General features: G+C 39.5%; 1 protein-coding gene across 4 annotated transcripts in view; it reads right to left on the minus strand.

Annotated features, from left to right (window-relative positions):
* DNAJB6 (DnaJ heat shock protein family (Hsp40) member B6) overlaps positions 1 to 13,676 on the minus strand; it is a 63,202-nt gene extending 49,526 nt beyond the window's left edge. The window contains exons 1-3 of one of the 4 annotated variants that reach the window (XM_054814121.1): positions 13,549 to 13,676; positions 3,735 to 3,843; positions 2,170 to 2,279 (exon numbers count right to left, since the gene is read on the minus strand). In XM_054814121.1, the coding sequence (XP_054670096.1) occupies positions 2,170 to 2,279; positions 3,735 to 3,799 (175 nt within the window). In that variant the 5' untranslated portion in view covers positions 3,800 to 3,843; positions 13,549 to 13,676. Of the gene's footprint in view, positions 1 to 2,169; positions 2,280 to 3,734; positions 3,844 to 9,322; positions 9,365 to 12,972; positions 13,178 to 13,548 lie in introns of those variants that run through there. The other 3 variants (XM_054814122.1, XM_054814120.1, XM_054814123.1) reach the window with 3 other exon arrangements.
* Positions 13,677 to 14,997: the final 1,321 nt, after the last annotated feature.

Genomic DNA, 14,997 nt, shown 5'->3' on the forward strand with positions numbered 1-14,997 from the left:
TATTGCCTCTTTCCCTTTTATTGCATAAGACTAAGCCCATTGCAACAGACATGTGAGAAAGGAAGGACAGCATTCGCGTGAGTGACTGCAAAACCTCTCAAATTAATTATAATCACTTCTAGTTCAATAAAGGGGAATGATGTTAAAGTGCCATTGAAGGATTTGACTCAAACTGCTTGTTCTCTATTACTTTATGAGACCTGGAACAGCTCACTCTTACTTTCACTGCAGACCAGTCTTCCAGTATCCATGAGAAAGGGAAGAAAAAAATAGATCTACGTTACTACATAAGATCAGACTGTGCTGTTGGTACTGGAAGGGAACCTAAAGAGCTTAAAGAGGCAGATATTCTGCTTATTCTGCTTGCACTGGTGTGAAAGCATCAGCCAAAAAACAGTCAGGGCATCCAAGCTTGGACTCTTAACATGCTATTCCCACTGGAATCTCCTCAGTGAAAGACATTTTTGAAATTTCAATAGCATCAATGAAAGAACATGCAGTTACCTCAAACAGCTGCTGAAAAGTAAAATAATTCTAACAGGAATTAAAATTTTATATACTGGTCATCATGTACAAATAACAGAAACTTGCAATAGACTCACACACACACGCACAGAGCAAAGCTTAGTACATTACCCGTACTGCCTTTCTAAAAAACAATATTTAAAGAAAGGAAGTTAACCCACCCACCAATGAAAAATGACCAAAGCAGTAAGGTAGACAAACTGTCAGAAGAAGCAGGAAACAGAGAGGAAGACCTGAGGACTCAAAGCCCGAAGTTCATCTTGAAAAATATAACGTTCTTGAAACCACAAGGGAAGTGTATTCTATGATCACCCAATTTCAATATTCCTTGCTTATGTAACCCCTTGCAAAACTATTCTTCTGCCAAAAATCTGTCTTCATTCAAGCCTGCAACAGTGTCAGAAGACTTCATTAAGTCTGCAGGACAGCTGATTGCCTCTCAACCACAGGGCTCAGGAGTCAGATACCTGTGCTGTACAAACAATTACTAAGAAACCAGTAACTTAGGATTTGGTCTAGATCCAAAAACAGGCAGCATTTTTAGAAAGTGTTCTGAAATTCTAGCAGTGTACTGTTTCCGAAGAACTTAAAGATCTGTATAACAACCAGACCTGTACCCTATTTTTATCTTGCTCAAAAAAATTGCGTAAGAAGGTTAAAGTACTCTAGAAGACAAGCATACAATGAACTGCCCATAAATTAAGTTCTGTTTCTCCCATGTCAATTAAGTATCAAAACCAACCACAGAAACAGAGTGTACAAGACTGCAGCTTGATAAACCAGGCCAAATTCTGAAAGGTAATCTAGATGCTGCTAGTGCTTTAAATATAGCTTTCCCATGCTCGCTGGTCCCACGTGAAATCAAGGACACTTCAGAAATAGCATATAGACAGCTGCAGTCAATTACAGGGGAAACTAATCAAAGTAGCTGAAATCGCTTTGTTATGATTCAGGCTGCTTTTGCCAGAACACTAGCAAAAGTTAATGATATTTTTCAAGCAAAAAGATACGGGTGAACTACAAGCTGAATTCCTGCACCATATGGGTCACGCTAAGCAACCATTGCAGAACAATTCTAAATATAAACATTCTCCTCAGTATCACAGTTGACTGAATTTATGGAATTCACCCAAACACAATACAAAATTTGAGCAAGGTTTACAGTACGCTTGGGCTTTGTCAAGATTAGTTTACTGTTACAAGAACTAGAAGCAGCAGGCCCAGCAGTAGATACTTCAGAGTTTGTCTAGCCTGATTTTTATTGGATAAGCACAATAATTCCACTATACTGATGATAACATTGGCTTTACCTCCTAAGATAAAATCAATTTTGGTATTCACAGATATCTCTTCAGAAGTTTCTGAAGAGGGCCTGGCAAACATAGGATTTCAATTTCTAGAAGGAAATTGGATTGGTTGTTCATCTAGAGAGATCCTGAATTTTTTGTTCCAAAATTTCTGCTTATTGTGTCTTATCTGCAAGCTTCTTTTTCTCTCCTTGAATTAATTCCTTCTCCAAGGAAGTAATTGAGTTGGATGGTAAACCAAAGTTACCATCTCCCTTTAAAGGATCATACATCAGCATTTTCAGTCTGATACCCAGACCAGAGACCTGCAGTTCAAGAACCCTGTTAAAATACCTACCATCTGACAACACTTCATAGGCCTCAGCTACTTGTTTAAATTGCCGTTCTGCCTCTTCTTTATTGTCTGGATTTTTATCAGGGTGCCATTTTAATGCCAATTTCCGATACCTAAATGAAAAGAAAACAAAGGGTATTTTACTCTGAAATGAAGGAATATGCTATACATATAAACACAAAATGTTTCAAACAAGTTGTCAGGGATTAAAGTATTTAGAAATTCCCCAGTGTTTTGTATCTTGCATCTAGACCAGTACCGACAGATTCTGCAATACACAAAGAACCATCTTTGGTTTAAAAAAAAAAAAGAAAGAAAAAAGTGGGTTTGGGGTTCTTCAGCTTTTTCGAGATTATTCCTCTGCATTTCTGATGATCAACATCTGGCAGGTCTAGGCAAAACATTCCATAACATTTCTGCTATGGGCTTTTCCTTAGAGGTCCATAATTGAATATTCAACACTACAACCAACCATGGGAAGCATCAAGAGTACTCTTCTGGTACAGGCAAAGACCATAAAGCTCCAAGAGTGCCCTGATACCAAACTGTGCCAGCATCCTAACATCAGTGGCTTCTTTGTCTGCTACACCTCCACACAACTATCATCAAATGAAATATTTTAGGCAAAGTGTTCATAACTACTTAGAGGGGCAAAGCTAAGCTTGCACTTAGGTTGATTTGGAGTGTTTTTCTGCTTTTCATCATACAAGATCACAGTTCAAACATTTCAGTTGACAAGGTTGTATGTGTAGGAATTTCCAAAAGAACAAGGGAGCTAAAAAACATAAAGCAAGCTTCCATGCGCTAGTGCAATTTGATTAACTAATTTCAGGCATCTAGGAGAGAAGGCAAGAGAGAAACACAGTATTTCCAGGTCACCTGAAATTGCAATTTATTGTCAAACAGTTTTGGTATAATAGAAATGTGTACTACAGAAATATTTCCTCCCAATTGTCTGTTGAAAAGTAAATGGTATCTTCTGAAAATGTTACAAATGCCCATCTTAAAACAGCACATAACAGTAAATCTAAACAAAGAACTGTATTTAATTCATTTGAACACTCCTAATTTAAACAGTTGTGCGGTTTTTTTAATAGTAACAGATGTTCAATCCATCAAAATCTAAGCACAGAAACTAGACCTCATGTTAAGAAAGAGCTCTTATCTAAAAACACAGCGTGCCAAATACTTGTTAATAACTTTGAAAAAGCACCTCTGCAAGTGGAGGGGAAGACTAGTTACTGCAATTCAGCCACAGAGGGCCTGTCACCACCTGTACCATACCAAGTTTGGAGGCACACTTGTATGGAAATGTATTTAACAGTGATCAAAAACCAGTGACTGACGGCATTTTCACTTTAGCAGCACTCAGGATTCTTTTCCAAATTTCATAAAAATGAGCAAATGCTTTTTCTTCAGAACACTACTTCTCTGTTAGCAAAGGTATCACCTCAGATGACTACTACTCATCCTAGTATTGACAACAAAGTGAGGATCCAGAAACGATGTAATTATTTTTGTTCCTTAAAATACGTAACTTATCTTACATATATTCCAGTGACACTTACGCTTTTTTAATATCTTCTGCTGAGGCATGTTTTTGCACTCCCAGAACTTCATAGTAATCCACCATGTTTCAGTAGTTGTCTTGTTAACAACAGCTGAGTCTTTCAAGTCCTGTAACAACAAAAACTTGTAAATTAAGCTTGTCCAGTAATGCTACTTCATAAAAGCCAGGTACGAGCCTAGTATCTTCCAGTACCAAACCTAATCTGAGAGCGCAGCTTGTTTATAGAAATTTGAGTGTTCCAAAAACCAAAAAATAAACCCACTTTATTTTAGGTTGACAGATGAAACAATTATTTTGATTCTGGTTTTTGTTTATGTTCTTTAATCCCACTGTAACACAGTGCACAGACACAGGTAAACAGCAGGTTCCTGAAACAAATTAGACTGAAAAGCTAGATTTAATCAGTATATTAAGAAGAGTATGCACAGTAGGTCACCATTTCGATATGTACATTAATAACTAATGCAAAAGAAACCACATATCATATTCACTTTATGTCATCTCTGACACCTATGTCATATCTTAAGCACATATGAGAATAAACAAAGGGCCACACCTTCCATTCAGAACATTACTTCCACTGAGATGCTCCCTTCAAAAAAGCAACATATGTGCAGGTCTTAAAAATCTAAAATTCCACCTATAGTTTCCAATAAGCCTTTCTTGTACTCAAACCTTGAGGAAAATTCACATATTGCCAAAGCTACTGAATTCCATTTACGTCCTTTATGTTCACCAACATAAAGTACACAGCCAGGCAAGATTGCCCAAACTGTATGGTTAACCAACCAACTCAAGTAGAGGCACCTTGTGTTTCTTAGTATAAGAGAATAGTTTTCACAAGAGTCCTAAGAAACCAAGTTAAAAGTATTTATCCTATTCAAATACTGGCAGTTTCTTGACAACATTAGAGGATAGTTACAAAGAACAGTTCTACTAACCATTACTTTAACTAAATGACTGCTAAGATTAAAGAATCTTTCTAAAGACATCAAGAACATTTCATCTCTTCATGCAAAGGCTTATTCTCCCCACCACTGTAACAAGTCTCCGTTCTGGCAAAATTTCCAACCACCTTTCCGTCCTACCACTGCTGCTGGTTCCTTTCAACTTTTATGAACAAGGCAACACTGACCTTTTCAATGACTTATCAATTCATCGCAGGCAAAGTCACCCAAATATAGTTAGAACAGAATAATACAGCAAGGTATTAGTCACATTTTCTTATTTCATGCATCAAGAACAAAAATTCATTGAAATAACTTTTTTTTATCCCTCAAGTCATTCAGTGTTTTTCATTTCAGCCCAAGCAGAGTCTCATTGTCATGTTCTTTCATATAAATGCTGAAAGAATCAAGCATGAGATAGCCCAGCGAAATATTCTGAAATTAATTTATTGTACTAGTATTACATGTATCTTTCAACATCCTGGGATACCACCATTAGAGACTTCCTTTTAAAATAAATTGGTACATCTTCAAAATACGTTTCTGTTGTAGGTTAAAGCTTAATTAACTTTAATTAGGGATGTGGTTACACGCATATTTCCTCAGATGGCAAAACCAGTTTAAGAGATACCTTGCCACACTACCTCCCCCCTCCAAACTACTTATAGAAGTAAATGTATTGGAGAAGCTATATGTTTTTAAGACTGGAGTGGTTTTAGCAATCTAGTTAACCATACAGTCCCACAAACAATTACAAAATTCAAGTGCAGCAGGTAAACAGACCTCTAATTGACTTTGCCCTTTGAAGAAGCCTTCAAACTGGAAAAAAAATAATAGTAAGGGTATAGCTAATATTGTGACCAACACCAAAGGAAGCTGGGAGACACGCATTAAAAAGAACATTAAGAATGCCAATACTAATATAGTAATGGCAGGGTTCAACATGTAAACATATAGATTACCAAAAATATCCCAGAATATTTGCTATCAACTAGCCTCACCAGTTTTGCTGTTTCCCAAACAACAACTAGGAGAACAGCTCTATGAATACACAGGTGAGGAGCATGATTAGCATGGGTTAAGTATGTTATCAAATCCTGTAGCCAATCCTTATGAATAATAGCATATATGAAACACATTGTTTACAGAAAGAAATCAGAAGGGGGGAAGCTAGTATGAGTCAAGCTTCAGGCTAGAGGTCAGAATCCCTCCTAACAAGAGATACTAGCCTAAAACCAGTGAACTAACAGCAGGAAGCCACAACACGTAAGAGCACGTACCATACTGCTACGTGTTTTTTTCATATTATCCTTTTTTTCTTAAATTCAAGACTTGCATTAGCACTCCTCTCAATTTAGGCAGGTATCTTAGAGGTAAAATTCAAAACCCAAGCTTCTAGCAGGAATAAACAGGTAGGAAAAGCAACTTAAATCTAAAAAAAAAATAAATCACATCTTTTCCTAGAGATCTTTGCGCACACTGGTAATCATATTGATTTCAATATATATTTCTTTAAACACTAGCTGTTTAAAAACAGTGCTGCAAGTTCAGACTCCATACATATACCAGTATATCCTAAACAACAGAAGCCTGAAGTTGGTACCAAAAATGAGTGCTGTGGCAACATGACTAGTGCTTACTAGATTACTCTGACCCTAAAAAGCAACTCCTCCAAGAACAGAGGAATTACTTGTTTCAAAGAAATGTCTGGGGCTTGCACATTCTATCTTTTGTGTGTTATTGTTCAGCTTCTACTTGCCACTGATATAAAGTCTGGAATTAAGACAAGCCAGTAGCTCTCTAACAAAAACAAAATGTTTATATTCTCCTTCTCTTAATCAAACATTTGGGTGATGGTAAGAGCTAATCTCCAATTAATCATTATTTCTATCTGCTTGTTACCATAAAGCATAAACTGCACTGCTGCAATTTGAGGTCTCATAGGAACTTTTTCTTGTGCGCAAAATGGCTTTAGCAATATTTACATGAAGAAAATTATTCATCTACACCTTTTTTTTTTTTCTGTCCAGGTTAAGCAAAACATCTAAAACTATGGATATTTAGCCCCTTAAAAATACATGGATTTTTGCTCAACATCCAGTAAGAGAAAAAAAGCAAAACCAAACAAGCACTCATGAACTAGAAAAGACATCTGCGTCCTATCTTTCCAAGAAAAAAAAATATTTAAAATATTCACTCAAGAAAACAACCAACAACTTACAAAAAACAGAAAACAGCTGATAAAACTACTGATTTTATTTTTTTTAAAGGCTGGTAGAAATCTGCATGGTCAAAATGCCTAGATGAGTCAAAGCAGCAAACTATATACCTTCCTGCAAAAGGAAATCTCAACCATCCCAACCAAAATGACATGACAAAAATCTTCTTCCAACCCCAAATCTGTCAAACAATTTGTCTTCAAATACCCAAGCAAGCCTCATTAACTAAGCACTCAAGGGTTTTTTTCCAAAGCCACAAGGAAGCCAGCCCACATTAGCTAATTTCCCGCTTCCAACCACAGAAAAAACTTCAAAGTCTTGAGAGAAAAAAACAAGCAAAAAAACTCCAGATGAAAGAAGTTTTTTCATGGCCTTTGTGTTTGCTTGCAAAAATCTACAGTTACTTGTGTTCATAATTGCACTATGTTTATAGGATGCTATCAGCTGCTCTGTCTCCTTCGGAGGATGAACAAATCTAACACCCAAACGTTCATGTGCACTGGAAGTTTCCACAGCTTATAGATTTCTCAGTCATCACAGGAGAAGCCCTGAATGCTCGTACTGACACAAGGCAGCTGACAGGAGTAGAAGACCAGGCTGGAGATCTGCCTCTTACAGCACAGCCCAAAGCTAGATCAGTTTAGAGTTACCTTGAAACTCAGCTCATAAACTCTCTTTACAGCAAAGTCCTCAGCTACATAAAAGGCATGAGAAGAATTAAAGACAGATAGATATGTAGAGAGCTATAAACTTTTATAACATCAGATGACAAAGAAAAAAAAAAAACATAATCAGATGTACGACCTGCAGGGATGACAAAGCAGCACTCCTAACTAAATACGGAAGGCAGGAAGGTATCCAAACAAGAAATCCTTAAATTAGTCAGAAGGGAATTCAGACAGCAAGGGGCATGTGACCTTTGCAGTCAGCCTAGTCAGAAAGTGTTATCTATTTCTGTCCATGAAGCAACAGGGCAGCACAAAGAGTCCTGAAAGATGCCAGAATAGCTCAAGCTTAGCGACTAGTGCAGTCACCTGGGTAGAGCGAGATGGAGTTCCAAATTCCTTATTCATGCAATTCACAGAAGCAGCCAGTCATCAACATCCTGTGCAACTTGCACAGCCATCCAATTCCTCTACCCACCTGCCCTCTATGAACGTATCTGAAGGATTGCATCCTGGGGCAACACAGGAAGAATACCCTGTTCAGCTTGAGCTTGCATCTGACCTACTTAACAGCAACTGAGCAATTTAGAGATGCCTCTGGTATGTTAATACATGATGCACACACTCAAGGATCTTTGGGAATTGCAACCTGTGATTAAAAAAATATTATTTTCCACATTCCAAGAGTTTTTATTAGAAAGCAGTATACCAGCCAGACCTGATGACATTTTAGACTCCTTCAAAATATGAACAAGACTACGGTAGCATTAATACTGTTGTGGATCCAGGGCCATACAAAGAATGGCAAGCAACACACACACTTCTGAAGTTTTCTACTATTTCTTAATTTGATTTTTATATAGCTAAGACACCTCTGCTAAGATTTTTATTATTTCCAGTACAGTAAGTTCAGAGATATATACACAAATATTTTCAGTCTTAAAGTAACAAACTTCAGATGAAGTTCAGTCACTTCATTTGCTTACAAGCTACAGATTTCAAATATAATCCATGAATTGTAATTACTTGCCTGTATTTCTCCAAGTTACCTATCTAAAAAGAAGAAGCGTAAATAAAAATCAACCATAAAGCACTATTTGCCAAGGCATCCAAGACACATATGTATCAGTGGCTCAAGGAGTTCTCACTGGCTTGAAGAGGTCACTGCCTTTAACACACAGATACTGGTTATAGAAACTGCCTTCTGGTGTCATCCTATGCCCTAACACAAAAAAGAAAAATCTCAGAGCACAACTCTTCAGAGCAGAACACCACTCAGACAACAATCAAATGCATTTTACCTAGTACAACTCAGCAACACAGAAAGCTACACAAGTCCCAAAACCTTGGCCAAATCTGTAACAAAATGAAAAGATCTTTGTCAGTTCTAGCAACAATATCTGGGATACGTCATATGGAACTGAGCTGAGAACACGAGCGGTCTCTTGGCTGTACTAGCAACAGTCCACTGTGCTGGTGCTGTACAAGTGCTAACATAAAAACTCCCACACTATATACCAGAAAGTCTTTGTAAGAGGAAATCAAGAATGCTAAGGAACCAAAAGAAAGTTTCCTTAATTCTGATGAGTGCAATAATACAGAGCAAGAAAATCTGTATGAAGTTTGTGATTAATTAATCTGACAAATACATTTAAACAATGCACCAACATTACATTTTTCTTCCCACTGATATATGCACAGTGTGATAAGGATTAAGGTATATGAAAAACCTCAATACTTTTAACTTCTACTCACCTCAGCCTAGAAAAGTTGTCACAGTTTAACTTCACAGGTTCCTGAAATTTATTGTTTCAAGGAAAAATGTAAATTTACCATATAATTGAAGTTAATAAAATGTACTTAAATAGCAATGTTTATACTCATTACATTAATACTACCACAGCACCCCCATGAAATGAATCTAATAAAACGAACATTCCAAAAAGCTTAATCTCATGTTTACACCAAACATCCTGTTTCTCTGTTAGAAAACAGTGGATTTGAGTACAGTGATTATTACATGAGAGGATGCTGTTCATACAGGGGAAGAGCCAGCCAGGCTGACTGCTCTACCTTACAGTTCAGGTTCTAGCAAAAAAAAAAGAAAAGAAAAAAAAAGAAAAAACCCAACCACAACCAAAAGAGCCACCTGTACAGGGTCACTCACTCCCTCAAGGCAAGAAGTTCTAAAGAACCCCAAGGAGAGCTACAGGGCTTTCTTGTCCGTATTACTGTCTGGCACCTGGAAAGCCTGTAGAGGGCAACAAGTAAGAAACCATTAAAAAACAATTAACCTACCAAAAATGGAAACAGAATAAATCTAAAATCTTCATCTGTGACAGAAATGTAAACTAGCTAACAAAAACTGGAAAAGGAAGTAGCTCAGTGAATAGGCTACCCTCACACCCTTGGCTGGTTCCCTACTGCTTATCTGTCTGATCTATGAGCATGCCTTAAATCAAGGGGTACTTATTCACGATCTCGCCTTAAAGCAAAGGGACATTTTTCCAAAACACAAAAACTCAGGTATCCAAATTTGGAATTGTGTCATACAAATATCTGGAACACTGGCACCCTCTAAAAACTAACCATAAAAGGCTATTTTATACAAAGTAAAAATATTTCTAACTCATTTTAAAAAATGTATGATCTGTGTTTGATTAAGTGATTAAAACCAGTGAAAACCTCAACGGGCAAAGATCGGATCCAGAAAGTTTTAGCCAAATAATCACATGCAACCAGATGATCCTTCAGGGAAAAGAAAATAGTTTAAAGTTTCTACACACTTCCCCAAAGTAGTTTTTTGAGTCATGATAGTTTTACTTAAGCCAACCAGCAAAAAAAAAGTCACATTAAAGTAAACGCCAATTTCTTTTTCAGAACAGCGATGACAGGCTGTCATAGAGTCAGGCTAAGTTTTAAGGCAAAATAATTTCTTCTAATCAAAAGAATTGAAGTTTTAACAAAAACTGGCTGCAGTGTAGCTATGAATGGCTTCAGGCTTATTATATAAGCTATAAGATCCTTGTTAAGTGCGGGGGTCTGATTAACATCAGTGGGATTTCAGTACTTATTCAGAACAAACAGAAAACATAAGTGAAACCTACAACTAGTAACTGTAGGAGTGAAATTCATATGCATTAATTATTTCTTCCCTAGCAGTTAAATAAACAGAAGCAGAATAATGCTTTCATTAAGTCTAAACTTAAAAAAAATAGTCTAACATCCAAACATAGTATTTAATTCAAAAGCAAAGGAAATATAATTTAAACTTACTAATATCATCAACTATAGTTTTAATTTAAATCTACCTTGAAATAAACAATCATCATATATAAGATCCTACAAGTTTTGACAAAGCAAAGCAATTTCTCACTAATCCTTCCATTCCTTGAATAAATCAAGAGAAAGGAAAAGCTGTTGACAGAAAATGTTTTCAGCACACAGCCAACCAGGTTCTTTATAAAGGCTATTATAGAAATGGAGCACTTCCTACTGAAGAAGCAAACACTAGAATACTAAACCTCACAGAACTTAGTTGAAAACCAAGGCAATACATTCCCTTTAAAACATGGTCTGCTCAAGCCTGGAAGTCCAGTGTATTGACATGATCGAGATGCACTACCTTCTCCAGCCAGCAGCACAAGAGTTGAACACAGCTAACACTGGTGGCTGCACTTGGCCAGTTCAACCTGGTGTGACATTTCAGTCAATTCCAGGCTAGAACTTCAATGCCTCTGGACTCAACAGTAACATGCAATCGTCACCCTCATCCCACACGACCTCAGCTCAATTGTGCCAGTGTATTAAGCACAAATGTACAGATGTAAGAGTCCTGAAAGTTTTACAGTTTAAAAAAAAAAAAAAAAGCACCACACCAGGTATTTCTTTCCAGAGTACAGTCCAAATATTATTAGGAACTCATATATCCTTGTTATTGACACAATCTAAGTTGTCTCTTCCCTCCACATACTTTCCAAAATTTCTAGTGGATGAAAGACAGAATACAGTAGGCAGCAAAAAATGTATATATCTATTAAAAAAACTAAATAGTAACATATTATCCCTCCAACTAAAAATTTTGTGTTACACAACAGTGAAGCCTTGCATGCTTTCCCTCACAATGCAGCCAAGATAAGTTAGCAAACTGCATCACTCTAGGAAAGACAGAATACCAGAGAGAAAAGCCCTTTTGGTAAGGAAAGCACAAGTGCTAAAAAGACAAATCTGATGAAGAATGAGGGGAACTTTGCAGTTTACAGATAGAGAAATTATTGACATTGCAGTTTCAACAGTACTTTCAGTAAAAGTGGAAATTTAAATTTCCCCTCCAATGTCTGAGATTATTTAAGAAAATTTAATCCTAAATTAATTTGCATTTCAAACAGTCTCTTGTTCTCCACAAAAGGCAGCATGAGAGCCAGAAAGGGGAAACAAAGTTAGACCAGTATTGTGTACTAGTTAGCATTTTGGTTGTTTAAAATTAAAAAAAAAAAAGTAATCACAGAGACAAGATCTGTAAATACATTTACTCACTGGTCCAAACAAATCTTCTTTGACAACATAATCCAGCAAACTAAATGGTACTTTAACCACCAGGCTCTTGATCATCAGCTGAACATAAAATCCCTCCTAACTGGAGTACAAGGCGTAAACAAAAATCAGGGTCAGCGGACAGCAGTAACTGCAACCTCAGAGGACCAGACAGCAGAGCCTAGTTCCATTCCAGCTGTTCCCCCTGCATGTCAACACCTTGTTCTTATCACTTTCTGACACTTTACATCCTAAAAACTCAGGGCTTGATAACTGATTGACTATGCGATGTCACAAACTTGACCATTTGCACGTTAGCATTGTTATAAATTTAGCTTCTGTGATGTTACTGTGCCCAAATAAGAACCAACCAAGCAGTTTATTACTACCAGAATTCAAAATAAATTTGCTCAGTATTTTGAGTAATCTTTTCTAATGCCTTCATTAGAATGGCTCAATCCTGCACTACTGGTTTTCAGCAGCTGACAACAACACTGACAGTAAAACTCTGATACAGCATAAAGTGTTGCTACAAAACAGGAACACTGGTCATAAATAACTTTGCTTCCCAACTTGCCACCCTCTCAGAAGCCCAGGAAATGCTGACGACAAACTACACCCCTTACCCGCCAGTGACAGTTTTCAACTCAGCTTGGAACTGGCAACAGCAAGTTCAAAACACCTGACCACTACAGCCTTCACCCACAACAAACCTTACTACAGACCCTACTCTGAGTTAATAAACATGGAACAGAATTTAAGTAAACCACTTCTGTCAGGGAAAAAAAGATACGCTGCAAAGAAAAGGACTTGAAGTAAAAGGTCTGTTCAACACATTCAAGAGTGAATGGTGAACTGAGGCTCTCCCTCACCTTTTTGTAACTGAAACCACTGCAAGAAGTGGAAATGCGGATTTTTGTTTTTTCCCCCTAGGCCTTCTCTGCTTGCGGCGAACAGGAGACCAACTCGATCGGGGATCGCATGGCCCGGGATCCCAAACTGTATCTCCTCCGCTCCGAGTTACGGGATAAGCCACTGCGCCCGGGGGCGGCTCCTTCGCTGCCCGCCCCCAAGTGCCGGAGATCCCCGCCGCCCACTCCGCTCCCAGCGCGCCCCACGCAAACCCCGTTCCGGCCGCGCCAGGGCCGCCGCCATGCACTTCCCCAACGGCTGGGAAGGAAACCCCGAAGCTGGCAGCACTCCCGGCTCCCTGCGGGGGACACTCCACCGCCGGTCCTCCAGCGCGCAGCATGGCGGCGCCGGCCCAGGCCTCCGCCAAGCCGCGCCGGCAGGCCCCGTTACCAGCAACACCGTTGCTAAGAACCGCGGCCTGGCCCAGAAACCGGCGCCCCCTCCCGCTCGCTCCCCCCCCCCCCACCCTTCCCCTCACAAGGCCGAACGAGGCGAGGCCCGTCCCGGAGCGGTCTCCCCCCCACCCGAACACTCACCCGCCCCGGTGCCTCCGCAGCGCGGCCGCCACCCTCCCCACCAGCAGCCCGGCACAACGGCAACGGCGGCAGCTCGCCTCAGCCGCAAACAGGAAGCTCCGTCAACGCGCGACGTCACTTCCGTTCGCTGTTTCCGGAAGTTTCTCGAACTGCGTGCTGCCTCCCCATATCCCCCGCTTGCCGCGCGCAAGCAGAGCCCGCCCCCTACCGGCGGCCGGCGGCGCTGCAGCGGGGACGGGGGCGGGGTTTCGGGCCTCGAGCGCCGGTCGCCTTCCCTGTCACACAGCCGCGGCCGGGCCGCCGCCCGCACCGGAGCCGCCTCCCGCGGCTTCCGCCGGCCTTCACTGGCCTTCCCCGGCCTCTCCGGGCGCTGGCTCCCTCGGAGCACCGTCGTTCCCCCCGTCCCGGGGTTTCTAAGCCCCCAGAGGCAGGCCGTCGGGTGGTAAATCTCCTCGCGTTCCTCTGAGGGAAAAAAAAAAAAAGAAAAAGGTGATATGCAGGTGTGCTGCTGGGGGAAAAGGAGGAGAAAAGTAATAATACTTTAAAACAACACTCTTTGACTCACTCACTTGGCTGCTAGAAGTGAGAAGACAAAATTTCTTCCCCCACGTGCGCCTTTATTTTAGTCTTAAAAATTGTAACCCTCGCGCCTAATTCTTTTGAGGCCAGATTCGTGGTTTTCCAGCTGGCACCTGCACAGATTCCTTGTGCTGTGTGAATCTATTTAAGCATCCTTTGGGTTATATTTGAGTATGTGGTTTTCCGAGTGTCATGGCTGAGAGCAAAGTATAAGCAGCCAAGTTATTATTCTATTTTAAAAAATTGGACTTTATCCATGATTTAAATTGCTGTAAAATTATATTTCTTGCCCTTTAGTTAAAAAGCTGGAGGAGGCATTGATTTATAGATCACCAAGGTGAAATTAGAGTTTCCACACTAAAATGTGTCCTCCTCAAATGAAGTCAATTAAAAGGCTACTCATTATTTTAGGGGTGTTTATGCAGGAGTGGGATCAGTTCAAAAAGACAAAAGCAAGCTTGGAGTAAGGCAGAGGAGAACCCGATACAAATCAGCAAGGCAAGAAGTTGGATAGCCCTAAGGATAGGCTTGGTGCTTTGGGGGAAACACAAGCTTCAAAAGAAATATTGTTTTGTGAGATTTGATGCTAAATTGTGGTCATGGAAACAAGTCTTTAAAATTAGATCAAAGAGACACCCTGCACCATTATAGCTTCTCATCAGCAAGTAGCTGTGAAGTCCAAGTTGTTGATCCACCTGGGAAAATAAAAGATGACTGGCTCTTTCTACAAGGAATGGTTGCAAACCTCAGAGGATTCCCAGCCTAGCAAGTCAAGCATCAGGTCAGTACTGTGTAGTTTGGGAGGAGATCATAAAAAATTCCAATTGAACGCTTTAAACATTTCTTGATTTGGAAGTAAAAAGGGTTTTC

Source organism: Grus americana, chromosome 2 (genome assembly GCF_028858705.1).
Source record: "Grus americana isolate bGruAme1 chromosome 2, bGruAme1.mat, whole genome shotgun sequence".
NCBI classification, from domain to species: Eukaryota; Metazoa; Chordata; class Aves; order Gruiformes; family Gruidae; genus Grus; species Grus americana.